General features: G+C 44.1%; 1 protein-coding gene across 1 annotated transcript in view; it reads left to right on the forward strand.

Moving 5' to 3' along the window:
- SRSF12 (serine and arginine rich splicing factor 12) overlaps positions 1-21089 on the forward strand; it is a 32464-nt gene that overhangs the window by 8279 nt on the left and 3096 nt on the right. Inside the window, exons 2-4 of the mRNA XM_069726378.1 lie at positions 10584-10688; positions 17137-17240; positions 20913-21036. Coding sequence (XP_069582479.1) covers positions 10584-10688; positions 17137-17240; positions 20913-21036 — 333 coding nt within the window. The remainder of the gene's footprint in view (positions 1-10583; positions 10689-17136; positions 17241-20912; positions 21037-21089) is intronic.

A 21089-nucleotide genomic window follows, 5' to 3' on the forward strand; every position in this document is an offset into this window, starting at 1 on the left:
TAACGGTATCGTTGCTTTTTGTGACGTAGCAACGATATCGTTAACGAAATCGTTATGCGTGACAGCGACCAACGATCAGGCCCCTGCTGGGAGATCGTTGGTTGCTGGGAATGATCAGGACCTTTTTTTTGGTCGCTGATCACACGCTGTCATTGCTGGATCGGCGTGTGTTCACTGGTAACCAGGGTGCATATCGGGTTACTAAGCGCAGGGCCGCGCTTAGTAACCCGATGTTTATCCTGGTTACCATTGTAAAGGTAAAAAAAAAAAAAACAGTACATACTCACATTCCGGTGTCTGTCACGTCGCCCGGCGTCAGCTTCCCTGCCCTGACTGTCAGCGCCGGTCGGCCGTAAAGCAGAGCACAGCGGTGACGTCGTTGCGCTTAGTAACCCGATGTTTACCCTGGTTACCCGGGGACTTCGGCATCGTTGGTCGCTGGAGAGCTGTCTGTGTGACAGCTCTCCAGCGACCACACAACGACCTAAACAGCGACGCTGCAGCGATTGGCATCATTGTCTATATCGCTGCAGCGTTGCTAAATGTGACGGTACCCTAAAGCAACTCTGGTTGTGTGAGGCAATAGTGACATCTTGTTTGTGAAGTATATACCAAGAGCATTCTGATTTATACTCCAACGTGCCTATAGACCTTGAGCATCCAGCACGTGTCAAAAGAATGTACCTGCGTACTTGATTTGATTTATTCATTGTATAGAAAATCAGTCTACCATGCTTGTCTATGCAGTTAGATGTTATACAAAAAAAACTTGCGCTGGGTGGGCTCTGGAGCTGTGCTCCCACCACACTAATCAAATGTAGCACAGCTTGCATAGTCCTGTAACATTGACCAGAGCTTACTCCGATTGCTACAGTTTAAGAGGTTGTTCATTACTTTAGCATTGATGACACATCCTCAAGATAGTTCATCAATGTCTGATCGGTCGGGGTCCAACACTGAGCACCCCTACTGATCAACTGTTCTCGGTGGCCGTCGGAAACGCTCACTTGCGGAGTTAGCTAGCTTCTGATGGTGGCTGCGGCTGGTTACTACACTTCAGCCTCCTATTAATTTGGATAGGAAGCGAATGTGTAGTACCAAGCCATGGCCACTATCGCTAGACGACCAGCTCCGCAAGTGAGCATTTCTGGCAGCCTCCGACACTGAGAACAGCTGATCGGCGGGGGTATCGGACCCCCACCGATCGGACATTAAACTATCTTAAGGATAGGTATTGGACAACCTCTTTAACCCCTTCATGACCCAGCCTATTTTGACCTTAATGACCTGGCCGTTTTTTGCAATTCTGACCAGTGTCCCTTTATGAGGTAATAACTCAGGAACGCTTCAACGGATCCTAGCGGTTCTGAGATTGTTTTTTCGTGACATATTGGGCTTCATGTTAGTGGTAAATTTAGGTCAATAAATTCTGCGTTTATTTGTGATAAAAACGGAAATTTGGCGAAAATTTTGAAAATTTCGCAATTTTCACATTTTGAATTTTTATTCTGTTAAACCAGAGAGTTATGTGACACAAAATAGTTAATAAATAACATTTCCCACATGTCTACTTTACACCAGCACAATTTTGGAAACAAAATTTTTTTTTGCTAGGAAGTTATAAGAGTTAAAATTTGACCAGCGATTTCTCATTTTTACAACGAAATTTACAAAACCATTTTTTTTAGGGACCACCTCACATTTGAAGTCAGTTTGAGGGGTCTATATGGCTGAAAATACCCAAAAGTGACACCATTCTAAAAAATGCACCCCTCAAGGTGCACAAAACCACATTCAAGAAGTTTTTTAACCCTTCAGGTGCTTCACAGCAGCAGAAGCAACATGGAAGGAAAAAATGAACATTTAACTTTTTAGTCACAAAAATTATCTTTTAGCAACATTTTTTTTATTTTCCCAATGGTACAAGGAGAAACTGAACCACGAAAGTTGTTGTCCAATTTGTCCTGAGTACGCTGATACCTCATATGTGGTGGTAAACCACTGTTTGGGCGCACGGCAGGGCTTGGAAGGGAAGGAGCGCCATTTGACTTTTTGAATGAAAAATTGGCTCCACTCTTTAGCGGACACCATGTCACGTTTGGAGAGCCCCCGTGTGCCTAAAAATTGGAGCTCCCCCACACGTGACCCCATTTTGGAAACTAGACGCCCCAAGGAACTTATCTAGATGCATAGTGAGAACTTTGAACCCCCGGGGGCTTCACAAATTGATCCGTAAAAATGAAAAAGTACTTTTTTTTCACAAAAAAATTCTTTTAGCCTCAATTTTTTTCATTTTCACATGGGTAACAGGATAAAATGGATCCTAAAATTTGTTGGGCAATTTCTCATGAGTACGCCGATACCTCACATGTGGGGGTAAACCACTGTTTGGGCACATGGTAAGGTTCGGAAGGGAAGGAGCGCCATTTGACTTTTTGAATGAAAAATTATCTCCATCGTTAGCGGACACCATGTCGTGTTTGGAGAGCCCCCGTGTGCCTAAACATTGGAGCTCCCCCACAAATGACCCCATTTTGGAAACTAGACCCCCCAAGGAACTTATCTAGATGCATATTGAGCACTTTAAACCCTCAGGTGCTTCACAAATTGATCTGTAAAAATGAAAAAGTACTTTTTTTTTCACAAAAAAATTCTTTTCGCCTCAGTTTTTCATTTTCACATGGGCAATAGGATAAAATGAATCCTAAAATTTGTTGGGCAATTTCTCCCGAGTACGCCGATACCTCATATGTGGGGGTAAACCACTGTTTGGGCACACGGCAGGGCTCGGAAGGGAAGGCGCGCCATTTGACTTTTTGAATGGAAAATTAGCTCCAATTGTTAGCGGACACCATGTCGCGTTTAGAGAGCCCCTGTGTGCCTATGCATTGGAGCTCCCCCACAAGTGACCCCATTTTGGAAACTAGACCCCCCAAGGAACTTATCTAGATGCATATTGAGCACTTTAAACCCCCAGGTGCTTCACAGAAGTTTATAATGCAGAGCCATGAAAATAAAAAATAATTTTTCTTTCCTCAAAAATGATTTTTAGCCTGGAATTTCCTATTTTGCCAAGGGTAATAGGAGAAATTGGACCGCAAATGTTGTTGTCCAGTTTGTCCTGAGTACGCTGATACCCCATATGTGGGGGTAAACCACTGTTTGGGCGCACGGCAGGGCTCGGAAGGGAAGGCACGCCAATTGGCTTTTTAAATGGAAAATTAGCTCCAATCATTAGCGGACACCATGTCACGTTTGGAGAGCCCCTGTGTGCCTAAACATTGGAGATCCCCCACATATGACCCCATTTTGGAAACTAGACCCCTAAAGGAACTAATCTAGATGTGTGGTGAGGACTTTGAACTTCCAAGTGCTTCACAGAAGTTTATAACGCAGAGCCATGAAAATAAAATAAAAATTTTATTTTCTCTAAAATGATTTTTTAGCCTGCAATTTATTATTTTCCCAAGGGTAAAAGGAGAAATTTGACCCCAAAAGTTGTTGTACAGTTTCTCCTGAGTACGCTGATACCCCATATGTGGGGGTAAACCACAGTTTGGGCACATGTCGGGGCTCGGAAGTCAAGTAGTGACATTTTGAAATGCAGACTTTGATGGAATGCTCTGCGGGCGTTACGTTGCGTTTGCAGAGCCCCTGATGTGGCTAAACAGTAGAAACCCCCCACAAGTGACCCCATTTTAGAAACTAGACCCCGAAAGGAACTTATCTAGATGTGAGGTGAGCACTTTGAACCCCCAAGTGCTTCACAGAAGTTTATAACACAGAGCAGTGAAAATAATAAATACGTTTTCTTTCCTCAAAAATAATTTTTTAGCCCAGAATTTTTTATTTTCCCAAGGGTTACAGGAGAAATTGGACCCCAAAAGTTGTTGTCCAGTTTCTCCTGAGTACGCTGATACCCCATATGTGGGGGTAAACCACTGTTTGGGCACACGTCGGGGCTCAGAAGGGAAGTAGTGACTTTTGAAATGCAGACTTTGATGGAATGGTCTGCGGGCGTCACGTTGCGTTTGCAGAGCCCCTGGTGTGCCTAAACAGTAGAAACCCCCCACAAGTGACCCCATTTTGGAAACTAGACCCCCCAAGGAACTTATCTAGATATGTGGTGAGCACTTTGAACCCCCAAGTGCTTCACAGACGTTTACAACGCAGAGCCGTGAAAATAAAAAATCATTTTTCTTTCCTCAAAAATGATGTTTTAGCAAGCAATTTTTTATTTTCTCAAGGGTAACAGGAGAAATTGGACCCCAGTAATTGTTGCCCAGTTTGTCCTGAGTACGCTGATACCCCATATGTGGGGGTAAACCACTGTTTGGGCACATGTCGGGGCTCGGAAGTCAAGTAGTGACGTTTTGAAATGCAGACTTTGATGGAATGGTCTGCGGGCGTCACGTTGCGTTTGCAGAGCCCCTGGTGTGCCTAAACAGTAGAAACCCCCCACAAGTGACCCCATTTTGGAAACTAGACCCCCCAAGGAACTTATCTAGATATGTGGTGAGCACTTTGAACCCCCAAGTGCTTCACAGACGTTTACAACGCAGAGCCGTGAAAATAAAAAATCATTTTTCTTTCCTCAAAAATGATGTTTTAGCAAGCAATTTTTTATTTTCTCAAGGGTAACAGGAGAAATTGGACCCCAGTAATTGTTGCCCAGTTTGTCCTGAGTACGCTGATACCCCATATGTGGGGGTAAACCACTGTTTGGGCACATGTCGGGGCTCGGAAGTCAAGTAGTGACGTTTTGAAATGCAGACTTTGATGGAATGGTCTGCGGGCGTCACGTTGCGTTTGCAGAGCCCCTGGTGTGCCTAAACAGTAGAAACCCCCCACAAGTGACCCCATTTTGGAAACTAGACCCCCCAAGGAACTTATCTAGATATGTGGTGAGCACTTTGAACCCCCAAGTGCTTCACAGACGTTTACAACGCAGAGCCGTGAAAATAAAAAATCATTTTACTTTCCTCAAAAATGATGTTTTAGCAAGCAATTTTTTATTTTCTCAAGGGTAACAGGAGAAATTGGACCCCAGTAATTGTTGCCCAGTTTGTCCTGAGTACACTGATACCCCATATGTGGGGGTAAACCACTGTTTGGGCACACGTCGGGGCTCGGAAGGGAAGGAGCACCATTTGACTTTTTGAATGAAAGATTGGCTGGAATCAATGGTGGCGCCATGTTGCGTTTGGAGACCCCTGATGTGCCTAAACAGTGGAAACCCCTCAATTCTAACGCCAACACACCCCTAACCCTTATCCCAACTGTAGCCGTAACCCTAACCACAACCCTAACCGCAACACACCCCTAACCACAACCCTAACCCCAACACACCCCTAACCCTAACCACAACCCTAATTCCAACCCAACCCTAACCCTAAGGCTATGTACCCACGTTGCGGATTCGTGTGAGATTTTTCCGCACCATTTTTGAAAAATCCGCGGGTAAAAGGCACTGCGTTTTACCTGCGGATTTACTGCGGATTTCACCTGCGGATTCCTATTGAGGAATAGGTGTAAAACGCTGCGGAATCCGCACAAAGAATTGACATGCTGCGGAAAATACAACGCAGCGTTTCCGTGCGGTATTTTCCGCACCATGGGCACAGCGGATTTGGTTTTCCATAGGTTTACATGGTACTGTAAACCTGATGGAACACTGCTGCGGATCCGCAGCGGCCAATCCGCTGCGGATCCGCAGCCAAATCCGCACCGTGTGCACATAGCCTAATTCTAAAGGTATGTGCACACGCTTCGGAAAACGCTGCGGATCCGCAGCAGTTTCCCATGAGTTTACATTTCAATGTAAACCTATGGGAAACAAAAATCGCTGTACACATGCTGCGGAAAAACTGCACGGAAACGCAGCGGTTTACATTCCGCAGCATGTCACTTCTTTCTGCGGATTCCACAGCGGTTTTACAACTGCTCCAATAGAAAATCGCAGTTGTAAAACCGCAGTGAAATGCGCAGAAAAACCGCGGTAAATCTGCCATAAATCCGCAGCGGTTTAGCACTGCGGATTTATCAAATCCGCTGCGGAAAAATCCGCAGAGGACCAGAATACGTGTGCACATACCGAAACCCTAACCCTACCCCTAACCCTACCCCTAACCCTACCCCTACCCCTAACCCTACCCCTAACCCTACCCCTACCCCTAACCCTACCCCTAACCCTACCCCTAACCCTACCCCTAACCCTACCCCTAACCCTAACCCTACCCCTAACCCTACCCCTAACCCTAACCCTAGTTCTAACTCCAACCTTAGTGAAAAAAAAAAAAAATTCTTTATTTTATTATTGTCCCTATCTATGGGGGACAAATGGGGGGGGTCATTTACTGTTTTTTTATTTTGACCACTGTGATAGATTATATCACAGTGATCAAAATTCACATTGGAACGAATCTGCCGGCCGGCAGATTCGGCGGGCGCACTGCGCATGCGCCCGCCATTTTGGAACATGGCGGCGCTCGGGGAAGAAGACGGACGGGACCCCGCCAGGATCGGTAAGTATAAGGGGGGGAGATCAGGGCACAGGGGGGGGAGATCAGGGCACGGGGGGGCGTCGGAGCACGGGGGGGGAGGGATCGGAGCATGGGGGAGAGTGATCGGTGTGCGGGCGGGTGGATCGGTGTGCAGGGGGGGTGGATCGGTGTGCAGGGGGGGTGGTTCGGAGCACGGGGGGGGATCGGAGTGCGGGGGGGTTTGATTGGAGCACGGGGGGGTGTGATTGGAGCACGGGGGGAGCGGGCAGGAGGACGGGGGAGCGGAGCACAGGACGGAGGGGAGCGGGCCACAGATCGGGGGGCTGGGGGGGCGATCGGAGGGGTGGGGTGGGGGCACATTAGTATTTCCAGCCATGGCCGATGATATTGCAGCATCGGCCATGGCTGGATTGTAATATTTCACCATTTTTTTAGGTGAAATATTACAAATCGCTCTGATTGGCAGTTTCACTTTCAACAGCCAATCAGAGCGATCGTAGCCACGAGGGGGTGAAGCCACCCCCCCTGGGCTAAACTACCACTCCCCCTGTCCCTGCAGATCGGGTGAAATGGGAGTTAACCCTTTCACCCGGCCTGCAGGGACGCGATCTTTCTGTGACACAGCATATGCGTCACAGGTCGGATTGGCACCGACTTTCATGACGCATACGCTGTGTCACAGGTCGGGAAGGGGTTAAATTGAATCTGTCACCCCAAAAATCATATATGAGCTAAGGCCACCGGCATCAGGGGCCGTTCAACACAATTAACTAGCTGCTGTTAACGCAAGTGCCGATATGTCATCGCGCTAGCGCAGATAGAGCTAGCAGATGCTCTATCTGCGCTAGCAGTGACGGGCCCGGAAACGCTGCAGCCCGCGTCCCAGGGTCCATCACTCAATGATGGCACATTGCTAGCGCACGCCCATAGTGGGTGTGCGCTAGCGATGCGTCCGATATAGGACTTAATGGCGGCATTAACGGACTACGTTATGCCGTGGTGTGTCGTAGTCCGTCTACGCAATGTGAACCCAGCCTTACTGTTTCACTCATTCATTCTCGTTTGGACTATTGTCACTCTACTCGGCCTCCCTCTTACCAAACTCTCCCTTCTCCAATCTGTCCTGAATGCTGCTGCCAGGATCATATTTCTCACCAATCGTTACACCGATGCCTCTACCCTGTACCAGTCATTACACTGGTTACCCATCCACTCCAGAATCCAGTACAAAACTATTACCCTCATCCACAAAGCACTTCATGGCTCAGCAGCACCCTATATCTCCTCCCTGGTCTCAAGTCTTCCACCCTACCTGTGTTCTCTATTTTGCTAATGACCTGAGGTTAGCATCGTCAATAATCAGAAGCTCCCACTCCCGTCTCCAAGACTTTTCACGTGCTGCGCCGATTCTTTGGAATGCACTACCCAGGTTAATACGATTAATCCCCAATTCCCACAGTTTTAAGCGTGCCCTAAAAACTCATTTGTTCAGACTGGCCTACCGCCTCAACGCATTAACCTAACTATCCCTGTGTGGCCTATTCATATAAGTTAAACCATAATCATGTTCCTCACATCATGTTCTCATACTTAGTACAGACACAGAGGGCTATTAACTGCATTATTACATACTTAGGCTGTTAACTGGTTCATGCAGCTTTACATGAACACCCGAGCCTTACACTGTGGCTGGTCCAAATAACGAAAGCAATTGTTACCATCCACCTCTCGTGTCTCCCTTTTTCCTATAGATTGTAAGCTGCGAGCAGGGCCCTCATTCCTCCTGGTATCTGAACTGTGATTTCTGTTATGCTGTAATGTCTGTTGTCTGTACAAATCCCCTCTATAATTTGTAAAGCGCTGCGGAATATGTTGGCGCTATATAAATTATTAAAATTGGCATGAATTACAACAGAAATGTACTACAACCCCTGACTGGAGAACAGTGGCACAGAACAGCTGAAAGATGTGCTAATTCATCAAGAGGCAGACGTATTAATGAAGTTGGTGCATTTAACTTCAGCTCACTATTGCATCGAGAGGCATAAAAAATTGTCCTGATGAATCATGCCTAGTCTGTAGTCAGTGTCGATGTACCAGTCTACAGGTAACAGTAAGTGGCTGTGGAAATTGGATAGCAGAACTTTCATGGCAGCTGGAGCATTACTTTTTAAAATAGTTTTCCATTAAAGATAAACAATCGCTTAGGGTATGTGCACACGTTCAAGTTTTTTTTCGCTATAAAAACGCCATGAAAATGCATTAAAAACGCATACATATGCATCCTATCATTTAGAATGCATTCTGCAATTTTTGCGCACATGATGCGTTTTTTTCCATGCAGTAAAAAAAAGCAGCATGTTCATTAATTTTGCGGATTTTTTGTGTTTTTTCCAGCTATTTCATGCATTGGGGAAAACCGCGAAAAAAATGCATGCGGATTTCTGGCAGAAATGTCAATTTTTTTTTGTCAGGAAATTTCTGCAAGAAATCCTGACGTGTTCACATACCCTTAGGGTACCGTCACACTATAACATTTCGATCGCTACGACGGTACGATTCGTGACGTTCCAGCGATATCGTTACGATATCGCTGTGTCTGACACGCAGCAGCGATCAGGGATCCTGCTGAGAATCGTACGTCGTAGCAGATCGTATGGAACTTTCTTTCATCGCTGGATCTCCCGCTGTCATCGCTAGATCGGTGTGTGTGACACCGATCTAGCGATGCGATCCAGCGATGCGTTCGCTTGTAACCAGGGTAAACATCGGGTAACTAAGCGCAGGACCGCGCTTAGTTACCCGATGTTTACCCTGGTTACAAGCGTTAAACTAAAAAAAAAAAAACAGCACATACTTACGTTCTGGTGTCCGTCAGGTCCCTTGCCGTCTGCCTCCCGCACTGTGACTGCCGTCCGTAAAGTGAAAGCAGAGCACAGCGGCTGTGCTTTCACTTTCACTTTACGGCCGGCAGTCACAGTGCGGGAAGCAGACGGCAAGGGACCTGACGGACACCAGAATGTAAGTATGTGCTGTTTGTTTTTTTTTAGTTTAACGCTTGTAACCAGGGTAAACATCGGGTAACTAAGCGCGGTCCTGCGCTTAGTTACCCGATGTTTACCCTGGTTACCCAGGGACCTCGGCATCGTTGGTCGCTGGAGAGCTGTCTGTGTGACAGCTCCCCAGCGACCACACTACGATTTACCTACGATCACGGCCAGGTCATATCGCTGGTCGTGATCGTAGGTAAATCGTATAGTGTGACGGTACCCTTAAGCTACTCGAACGCTCTGGCATTTCAGAGAAAATGTACCTTGTACAATGGTGCAGCCAGGCTCCAATTCATGCTGCCTGTGGTTTGGGCTGCATAAATCAAGGGACAGACTCCCTTTTAGAGGGAATCTGTCAGCAAGGTGTTGCAATGTAATCTAACAGCATGATATAGGATCAGAAACACTTATTCCAGCAATGTGTCACTTATTTTACTGGATTCAGCAGTTATGATAGCCTCACCATTTTCTCTTGCTGATTTAAAAAGCTACATATATATTATGAGCAAAAAATAAGTGGGCCAAAAAATTGCACGTAGAAATTAAGACCGATCAAGAGTAAGTGCAAAGCACAGAGATGAGGAAAACAACATTTTTCTTTTATTTCAATAAAAGTTAAGTATTGAAAAGCATAGGACACTCGTGTCTGATAAGTGATATCACTAGTCTCATCAGCCACGAGTGTATTCTATGCTTTTAAATACTACTTTTTTGTTGAAATAAACATTATTCTATCCAAATCTCTGTACTATATGGTAATGTTCAGCTTGTCTTGTGCTCTTTCACCAGTAATTTAATAAAACAGGCGTCCAGGTGCTAAATCCTGTGGCACTTTGATTAACAGGCTTTATTTCTCCAGAATAAGTCGTCTCTCTGTTGCAAATATAGAGTAAACTGGTCTTAAGTGGCCAAAAAAATCATGTTTCCTACAACCCTCTTGTATTGTGTACATCAGAGTCCATGTATTGTTAACATGCCAAAACGGTGCAATTACACTATCAACTTTGTTTCTCTACCTTACACACTTCAGGCCAGAGGATTTACGGCGTGAATTTGGTCGCTACGGCCCCATAGTAGACGTTTACATTCCACTTGACTACTACAATCGTCGCTCCAGAGGATTTGCATATATACAATATCCTTTATGTACCTGTGTTGATGCTCAGGAGCATGGACGTACTTGCTTCCTAACTGTATGTGTGTTTATTTCTCTGTCTCAGAAAATGTAAAGCAGTCCACAGTAGCTGGCAAGCACCCCAAGGTTTGAATGAGCCTGGTTAGATAGAGCCAAGCGTAAAGCCCACAGACCTATTTGAAGTTACAGCTTCAAGGAATAAAGAGGGAGGGTGGAAACAGATAAGAAAACTGGAAGAGGGAAGGTTCTTGCCAAGCACTAAAGACACAGCCTGCACCAAGCTGAGGGTTCAAATTACGTACCTTTAAATCCAAAGCCAAGTTCGATTTGGTTGACCCTTGTCCAAGTTCACCTTGCAAGCCCCAAAGAGGAAAGGTCAAGGTTCAAGATCAAGTCACACGAGGTAACCACAAGTGTTTCCTTTTGTATCCTACTTCTCAAATGTGTCTAATCGGTAAAGGATGTATCAGATTGTGGAAGTTGCAGCTAAAGCAGTAGTTGTTCATGGGGTTGGCTTGGCTGACCTGTAACTTCTGGCAGGGTTACTCCTTCTCAGGTTTACTTCCTAGTAGGAAATATAAGGCTGGTACACATTCAGTTACATGCCAGTAAAGGGTTTTATTGTTGCTACACGTTATTTCCATTTCATATAAAAATGTCTAAAATGTTGTAATTAAAGTGGCTGAAAAAAACAAAAAAAAAAAACAAAAAAAAAAAAAAATATATATATATATATATATATATATATATATATATATATATATATATATATATATATATATATATATATATATATATTTTTTTTGTTTGTGTTTTTTTTCAGCCACTTTAATTACAACATTTTAGACATTTTTATAGGGAAGGTATAGTGGCATCATTTTAGAGAGGGCATTTTAGTGCACACATTAAAGATTTAACATGTTCTATGGTATTTTAAATAAATTCTACCTGAACATAAATCTTAACTATTGTAGTGAGATGTACTGAAAATGCTGGGTTTCGGGATTTATTAGAATAAAAGGGGTTAAAGAAAGGGTGGTTTGACATCCCTCAAAATAAGTGTCCACGAGGTTGAATGACTTGCTGTATTGCAAAGAAAAAAAACAAAATTCTCTTTCTGGCTGCTACATGGTAAGTTCTTGACATCATAGCAGGCAACTGCAAATGCCTGTACTAGATTTGGAAGGGCATTAAGATCAATGGCTGGAATAAAAAAAAATGTATAAAAGTTCATGTTTTCCTACATATTCTTCTCTTTAAAAATGGATATGAAATTGGCTATGATTGTTAGACTACCTCAATGTGGGCATGCTTTCGTGACACTAATATACAACTCTGAACAATTTCACCTTCCTAAGAGTTGACAGGGCCCTTCTGTTCACAAAATATCTGCTGGTGGAGTGGCATGAAGCCACAGCAGTCAATCAGACTACTCCAATAAGGAATGCTTCAAATGGGAAAGCTGCTATCAATTAGTGGAGGCTGATCTCAGGGCCTCTTCAGATGCTCCTCCATCAGTAGTCCTGTTTTGTGGACAGGAGAGCTGCAGTGTATGCTGGAGGACTCCACTAACAAGCACAGGAGGAGAAATTGTAATATTTATACTAAGTGCCACTAAATCATGTCTGTAATATACCGTAGGTCTTTAAATGAGGATAAAGTCACCAGTAAGGCTGGTGCTCGACTGTGACTTCTAGTATTGTGACTACCCCATTTTAACCATAGAGACACTGCAACTACCCCAGAGGATTGAGTTGTAACTTACTGCACCATGTGATCCACAGTGCCACTTGACAGATGAAATTGGAAACTTGCGCTATCAAATGTCACAATGGAGCTGGATTCTATGGTTCATATCAGCTGTGTACCAAGGTCTCAAATCACATCCCGTTAATCTTCATTTTCAGGAGCTAGACTATTTCTCTTCACGATAAACGCCTATTCTCTGCCCCAATTCTTGTCAGTAAGATTTCAGTTGGCCACGTCTGGTCCTAAAAATATTTATACCTAGAATAAAAACAGAAAATACCCTGCAGAAATGTACAGGTCCTTCTCAAAAAATTAGCATATAGTGTTAAATTTCATTATTTACCATAATGTAATGATTACAATTAAACTTTCATATATTATAGATTCATTATCCACCAACTGAAATTTGTCAGGTCTTTTATTGTTTTAATACTGATGATTTTGGCATACAACTCCTGATAACCCAAAAAACCTGTCTCAATAAATTAGCATATCAAGAAAAGGTTCTCTAAACGACCTATTACCCTAATCTTCTGAATCAACTAATTAACTCTAAACACATGCAAAAGATACCTGAGGCTTTTATAAACTCCCTGCCTGGTTCATTACTCAAAACCCATATCATGGGTAAGACTAGCGACCTGACAAATGCCAAGAAGGCCATCATTGACACCCTCAAGCAAGAGGGTAAGACCCAGAAAGAAATTTCTCAACAAATAGGCTGTTCCCAGAGTGCTGTATCAAGGCACCTCAATGGTAAGTCTGTTGGAAGGAAACAATGTGGCAGAAAACGCTGTACAACGAGAAGAGGAGACCGGACCCTGAGGAAGATTGTGGAGAAGGACCGATTCCAGACCTTGGGGAACCTGAGGAAGCAGTGGACTGAGTCTGGTGTGGAAACATCCAGAGCCACCGTGCACAGGCGTGTGCAGGAAATGGGCTACAGGTGCCGCATTCCCCAGGTAAAGCCACTTTTGAACCATAAACAGCGGCAGAGGCGCCTGACCTGGGCTACAGAGAAGCAGCACTGGACTGTTGCTAAGTGGTCCCAAGTACTTTTTTCTGATGAAAGCAAATTTTGCATGTCATTCGGAAATCAAGGTGCCAGAGTCTGGAGGAAGACTGGGGAGAAGGAAATGCCAAAATGCCTGAAGTCCAGTGTCAAGTACCCACTGTCAGCTGCTGGTGTTGGTCCACTGTGTTTCATCAAGGGCAGGGTCAATGCAGCTAGCTATCAGGAGATTTTGGAGCACTTCATGCTTCCATCGGCTGAAATGCTTTATGGAGATGAAGATTTCATTTTTCAGCACGACCTGGCACCTGCTCACAGTGCCAAAACCACTGGTAAATGGTTTACTGACCATGGTATTACTGTGCTCAATTGGCCTGCCAACTCTCCTGACCTGAACCCCATAGAGAATCTGTGGGATATTGTGAAGAGAAAGTTGAGAGACGCAAGACCCAACACTCTGGATGAGCTTAAGGCCGCTATTGAAGCATCCTGGGCCTCCATAACATCTCAGCAGTGTCACAGGCTGATTGCCTCCATGCCACGCCGCATTGAAGCAGTCATTTCTGCCAAAGGATTCCCGACCAAGTATTGAGTGCATAACTGAACATTATTATTTGATGGTTTTTTTGTTTGTTATTAAAAAACACTTTTATTTGATTGGATGGGTGAAATATGCTAATTTATTGAGACAGGTTTTTTGGGTTATCAGGAGTTGTATGCCAAAATCATCAGTATTAAAACAATAAAAGACCTGACAAATTTCAGTTGTTGGATAATGAATCTATAATATATGAAAGTTTAATTGTAATCATTACATTATGGTAAATAATGAAATTTAACACTATATGCTAATTTTTTGAGAAGGACCTGTAAATAGTACATGTAAATAAAAGGGGGTATTCAAAGAGGTTTTCCCATGAACAAAGTAATATTTAATTAATCTTGTATTAAAAATAAGTTCCACAATTGGATGTGTTAAAAACATTGAATTTGTTAAAATAAAATGTTCCTGTGCTGAGATATTAACCCCTTCATGACCTTGGGATTTTTTGTTTTTCCGTGTTCGTTTTTCGCTCCCCTCCTTCCCAGAGCCATAACTTTTTTATTTTTCCGTCAATTTGGCCATGTGAGGACTTATTTTTTGCGGGACGAGTTGTACTTTTGAAGGACATCATTGGTTTTACCATGTTGTGTACTAGAAAACGGGAAAAAAATTCCAAGTGCGGTGAAATTGCAAAAAAAGTACAATCCCACACTTGTTTTTTGTTTGGCTTTTTTGCTAGGCTCACTAAATGCTTAAAATGACCTGACATTATGATTCTCCAGGTCAGTACGAGTCCATAGACACCAAACATGACTAGGTTATTTTTTACCTAAGTGGTGAAAAAAAATTCCAAACTTTGCTAAATAAAAAAAAAATTGCGCCATTTTCCGATACCCGTAGCGTCTCCATTTTTCATGATCTGGGGTCGGTTGAGGGCTTATTTTTTGCGTTTTTAATGATAGTATTTCGGTGCAGATACGTTCTTTTGATCGCCCGTTATTGCATTTAAATGCAATGTCGCGGCAACCAAAAAAAACGTAATTCTGGCATTTCAAATTTTTTTCCCGCTACGTTGTTTAGCGATCAGGTTAATGCTTTTTTTTAGTTGATAGATCGGGCGATTCTGAGCGCGGCAATACCAAATATGCGTAGATTTTATATATTTTTTTGATTTATGTTGATTGGGGCGAAAGGTGGGTGATTTAAACTTTTTATATTTTTTTTAATTTTTTTAACATTTTTTTTTTTTTCAACTTTTTTTTTGTATTACTTTTGCCATGCTTCAATAGCCTCCATGGGAGGCTAGAAGCAGGCACAGCACGATCGCCTCTGCTACATAGCAGCGATCTGCTGTTCGCTGCTATGTAGTAGAAAATCAGGTGTGCTGTGAGCGCCGACCACAGGGTGGCGCTCACAGCCACCGGCGATCAGTAACCATAGAGGTCTCAAGGACCTCTATGGTTACAATGGAGACGCATCGCCGACCCCCGATCATGTGACGGGGGTCGGCGATGACGTCATTTCCGGCCGCCCGGCCGGAAGCGGTAGTTAAATGCCGCTGTCTGCGTTTGACAGCGGCATTTAACTAGTTAATAGGTGCGGGCAGATCGCGATTCTGCCCACGCCTATTACGGGCACATGTCAGCTGTTCAAAACAGCTGACATGCCCCGGCTTTGGTGCGGGCTCACCGTGGAGCCCTGCATCAAAGCGGGGCTTCTGACCTCGGACATACTATACCATCCGAGGTCAGAAAGGTGTTAAATGTGCCCCAGCTATGTAATGGCTGTGTCTGACTGTGCAGGTCCGTGGTATGATCATACTACAGCTCCTGGGCTGGGGAGGAACATAGAGTAGACAGGCAGGACCAGGGCTGTGGAGTCGGTAAGGCAAACCTTCAACTCCGCCTCCTCAATTTCTATGACTCCGACTCCCTCATTCCAGGGCTGTGGAGTCTGTAAGCCAAACCTCCGACTCAGACTCTTCAGTTTCCATGACACAGACTACGACTCCACCAAAATGGGCCCTGACTCCACAGCCCTGGGCAGGATGGCATGGGGATACTAACTGATTGTTTCTGTGAGGTAAAACATTTTGCTGCTGGCTTTTAAGCAATGTTTGCTCACAGAATCAGCTGTGATCCCATGCTGTAATGTCTGTATACACTTTTGCTTCCTCCCCTGCCCAGGAGTTGTGGTATGATCAGACCATGTTCCTGCACGGTCAGACACAGCCATTACACAGTACACAGCAGGGGCACATTAATAAGATTACACTTATAAGGAACACTCTTTACCCCATCCAATTGTGGAATTTATTATTCCAAGATCTATTGATTAAAATTAAGTTTGTGGGAAAACCCTTTCTAAGGACACTATTTCGATCGAAAGTATGTAAAAGCCACCCCCCTGCGACAAGGTCTACCCAATCAGGATGGTCCCAAAGTCTAGTATTTCGCCTCGCAATATGCCAGCAAGCTTCAGACAACTGGGGCAGAGCAGGATCTAGACCTGTCCGTTTCACACCTGCCCAAGGAAAGCTTCAATAGACCAAAGGGACCATGCCCCTATATGTAGGAGGAACTAAAACAAAACTGAGACATGAGCCGGCACACATGCTGATGTATTGTTTTTATCCTAGGTTTTCTCTGTTAATGACCAGTGTGCATCTATCTACACAATGCATTTACACCAGCAGGTATGACTGCCCATTTGCTCCGTTTTGTTTTTGTTTTTTTTTAATCTTAAAAATGTTTGTTTAGCTTGAGGACGGGGTTCAATGTCATTTCCCATACACATTCTCCAACCAGAAAGATTTGAGATGCTCTTTAAGCAGGGGTTCTCCAGTAGTGGACGACCCCTGCGTAATCAGCTCAGGGCACCAATCAAACTAAAAACCATGTATACTCTCCTTCTGTAGCTGTGTCATTCCAGTGAAAGGAACTGAATGTTGACTATCATTCACAAAAAAATGAGACTAATATATATTGAACATTTTTTTTCTTTCTGGTGCTTTTGGTTCTATTGTAGAACTTCCATAGTGAATTTCCAAAGTCCATTTCAGTGAGCTGGAAATGGGTTTTTCCTCCCAACAATAATTGTGATGCCATGTACAGTGTACCTCAGTCTCCTTAACAGTCAGTCAGGTTTGAAGATGTTCGTGATGCTGAAGATGCACTTTACAATCTCAACAGAAAATGGGTTTGTGGCCGCCAGATTGAAATTCAGTTTGCTCAAGGTGACCGTAAAAGTAAGTACTTTGGTTTACAAGTTTATTAATGGCATTAAGAAGGAATCTCTTTAATGGGCTGTGAAATGTTTTCATTTTTTTTTCTTTGTATGATAGGGCAGCATAACCCTAGTAACAATATTTGAAAAAAAATGACAAAGACCTGTTAGATGTATTTACACTGTACAATGCATTGTTAAATGACTACCAACATGTTTGGTCAGCAGTCATTTAATAACATCCTTGTATGGGCTAACGCGGCTTTAGATGCGTACAGAATGATCTTTGCAGCTGATACTGGATGAACTCAGTCGCCCATGGTTCGTGTACAAATTGCAATGGCAGGACGGACCATGGCCTCCTGACCTGAATTATCATCCTCATAGATGCCTATGGGACTGTTGGTTTGGATTAGGAGAACCACAGTCAGTCCTGGCATTAGTCTGTATACGGAGCATGAATAGCTAAAGTCTGAATCTAGCCAAGGGATGTTTTTGTGTCGTCAAGACAATCCTTAAGTGACACATCTAGGGAATTGCAATCTGTCAATACCTTTTGCTGCCCGGCAGATGGGGCAACAAAAAATTGGTGACTGATTCTCTGAAAAGAGGTCCCTTCACCAAATTTTTCTTGTAGAACTGGAAGCATGATGTAATAGTGGTGCAGAGCCAAATAAAAAGGTGTTTTGGTTGTTTTTAATTTTATTTTGCCTCTTGCAGAGATATTGAAAATCATACATTTGGCACCTTAATGGGTTAACTTTAGTTATGTCTAGATGAGTAATGTTGGAGGGTTTTCACTGGGGGCGTTTACTTCTGTCTTCTGCATGACTAACTAATCATAAGCCGACAGTTAATATTACTAAAATGTAATGACTGCTCTGATCTTGCTGCAGATCAGTGGTCCCCAACTCCAGGCCTCGAGGGCCGCCAACAGTGCAGGTTTTCAGGATTTCCTTAGTATTGCACAGGGGTTGGAATCCTCACCTGTGCAGATGATCACATTACCACCGATGCAATACTAAAGAAATCCTGAAAACCTGCACTGTTGGCGGCCCTCGAGGCCTGGAGTTGGGGACCCCTGCTGCAGATCAAGTACAAGCTGCTTGAGCACAGCAGACATACTGTTAGGCCATGTTCACACGTTGCATCGGGTCCCTGCGGGTTTTCCCGCAGCGGATTTGATAAATCTGCAGGGCAAACCCGCTGCGGTTATCCCTGCAGATTTATCACGTTTTGTCCTGCGGGTTCCGCTGCGGGATTTTACTCCTACTATTGATGCTGCATATGCAGCATCAATAGTAATGTTAAAAATAATAAAATCATGATATACTGACCCTCTGACGTCCCGATCTCCTCGGCGCTGCAGGCGGCGGTCCGGTTCCAAAGATGCTGTGCGAGAAGGACCTTCGTGACGTCACGGTCATGTGATCGCGACGTCACCGCAGGCCCTGCTCTCACAGCAACCTGAGACCGGACGGCCGCGTGCAGCGCTGAGAGGTGAGTATAACATTATTTTTCATTTTAATTCTTTTTTTTTTACCACAAATATGGTTCCCGGGGCCTGGAGGAGAGTCTCCTCTCCTCCACCCCGGGTATAACCCGCACATTATCCGCTTACTTCCTGCATGGTGTGCACAGCCCCATGCGGGAAGTAAGCGGCTCAATGCATTTCTATGGGTGCAGAATCGCTGTGATTCTGCACAAAATGACATGCTGCGGGTTATAAACCGCTGCGTTTCTGCACGGTTTTTCCCGCAGCATGTGCACAGCGGTTTGCGGTTTCCATAGGGTTTACAGGTTACTGTAAACGCAATGGAAACTGCTGCGGACCCGCAGCTGCAAAATCGCCGCGGTTCCGCGGTAAAAACCGCAACGTGTGCACATAGCCTTAGGGTATGTGCACACGATGCAGAATTGGTGCAGAACTGCAGCAGATTTTTCTGCAGCAGAAACGCTGCAGAACTGCACTGTGATTTACAGTACAATGTAAATCAATGTGAAAAAAAAGCTGTGCACATGGTGCAGAAAAATCTGCGCAGAAACGCTGCAGATTTCAAAGAAGTGCACGTCACTTCTTTTGTGCAGTTCTGCAGCGTTTCTGCAGCAGTTTTTTCTGCACCATGTGCACAGCTTTTTTTTCCACATTGATTTACATTGTGCTGCACAGGTACTGCTGCACAGGTACTGCATCAAATCTGCAGATGCAGATTTAGTGCAGAAAATTCTGCACCACATTTCCTACGTGTGCGCATAGCCTCTGTGTGATTGTCTCACACTGAAAAAATAGCTGTAAAAGGCTTGTCCTGTCTAAAATGCCAAGTCAGCAGTCACCTCCCAGTGCACTCGTGTGGAGTAAGGTGTGCCCATTAGATGGGTATGCATATTGCTTACTTGACCACCATTCCTGGGCAGACACCGGTGAATCGTTGCAGTGAGCAGTGCGTGCACTGGGTGGAGTCCCAACTCTGCACTCAAGTCATTCTGAACAGGACAACCCCTTTAATTTTATGATTGGTCATCCTCATTCAAGGGAAAGAAGTACACATCCCCAGTGAAAACTGATGACACCCATTTACAACTTAACAAAAGTTGACTCTATAACTGCCAAATATGTTGCTGCAATATCTGCAATGACGTGGCATATATGTATGTGTTTTACTTCACGCTGCAGGCACTATTGCATCCTGTGTCCAGTTCAACATGAATAATTTGAAAGGTTTCTCTTTAATTACTTTTAGATTTAAGGGAACTTGATGGTATCTTTACTTGGTGGTTACTCCTGAATATAGATGGTAAATACTTGCACTCATGTCTGCTGTGGACGAAGGTATACCTAAATCAGAAGGCAGGAAAGCCTTTGCTGTTAATATCTCCTACAGTATATAGCAACCTTGCAAAATAAGAGTAAACCTTGTGTAGAGAACCTGTACTGCTATCTTCCTACTTATAGTTGTCTGTGCGCTGCCCCTTTTGGCGCTCCCTGTTCTCGGAGCCAGAGCTCATAACTGCACTCATAGATGCTACATTTTCTTTTGAGCGCTCAGTTTATTTAAATAGGCTGATACCTCCTGTTTCATTGAAGTCACTTCTGTTATCTCGGGCAGGAGTGTAATGAATGGTGACACCTATATACAGATTATAGACAACACCGAATCCACCATTCACAGTTTGCCTTCTCCTCCTCCCTTCACATTGACCTCTGTACAGTACACCGAGAAAACCTAATTCCAATAAAGTGGTGCACAACCCACACCATTTTTCCTATGGCCATGGGGCTATTGTAAAACCATATTTTAGAATGACTATATTGCAGCAACACTTTGCTTCTTGCCACATATACAATGTAAAGCATACACTCCACATGTCTTTTGCTTGGGCTCTGTTTTGCCATGTCGCTGTGTACCTGTTGGAGTAAAAGTCCAGTGTCCTATAGTTGGATTGCATCTGACTATTGCCTAATGTAACTAGAGCCCTTAACGTTTTTAAGAGCAGCATTTATAGACATGTAGACATATAAACTCTGGTCACTTGTCCCTCTTGCACAACATTTCATCTGGAAGCAGGTGCTACAGACAGCTGCTCCAAAACCATAAGATGACACAATTTATTTGGAAACCTACTGTAACCAAAGTATAATTAAGACTTCTGATTCCTTATTATTTAACCATGCTTTAATCTCTTAATGTTTTAGCTCCTGGACAAATGAAATCAAAGGAAAGACATGCAGGTTCACCAGTTGATCGCAGAAGATCAAGAAGCCACAGCAGGCGAAGAACCCGCAGCCGAAGCGGTTCATGGGACCGTGGCAGGAGAAGGTGGGGCATCTAGATTGTAATTAGTTACAGGTCACTTTTTGGTTCTAGAGAGC

The sequence above is a fragment of the Ranitomeya imitator genome, chromosome 5, assembly GCF_032444005.1.
Source record: "Ranitomeya imitator isolate aRanImi1 chromosome 5, aRanImi1.pri, whole genome shotgun sequence".
Taxonomy (NCBI): domain Eukaryota; kingdom Metazoa; phylum Chordata; class Amphibia; order Anura; family Dendrobatidae; genus Ranitomeya; species Ranitomeya imitator.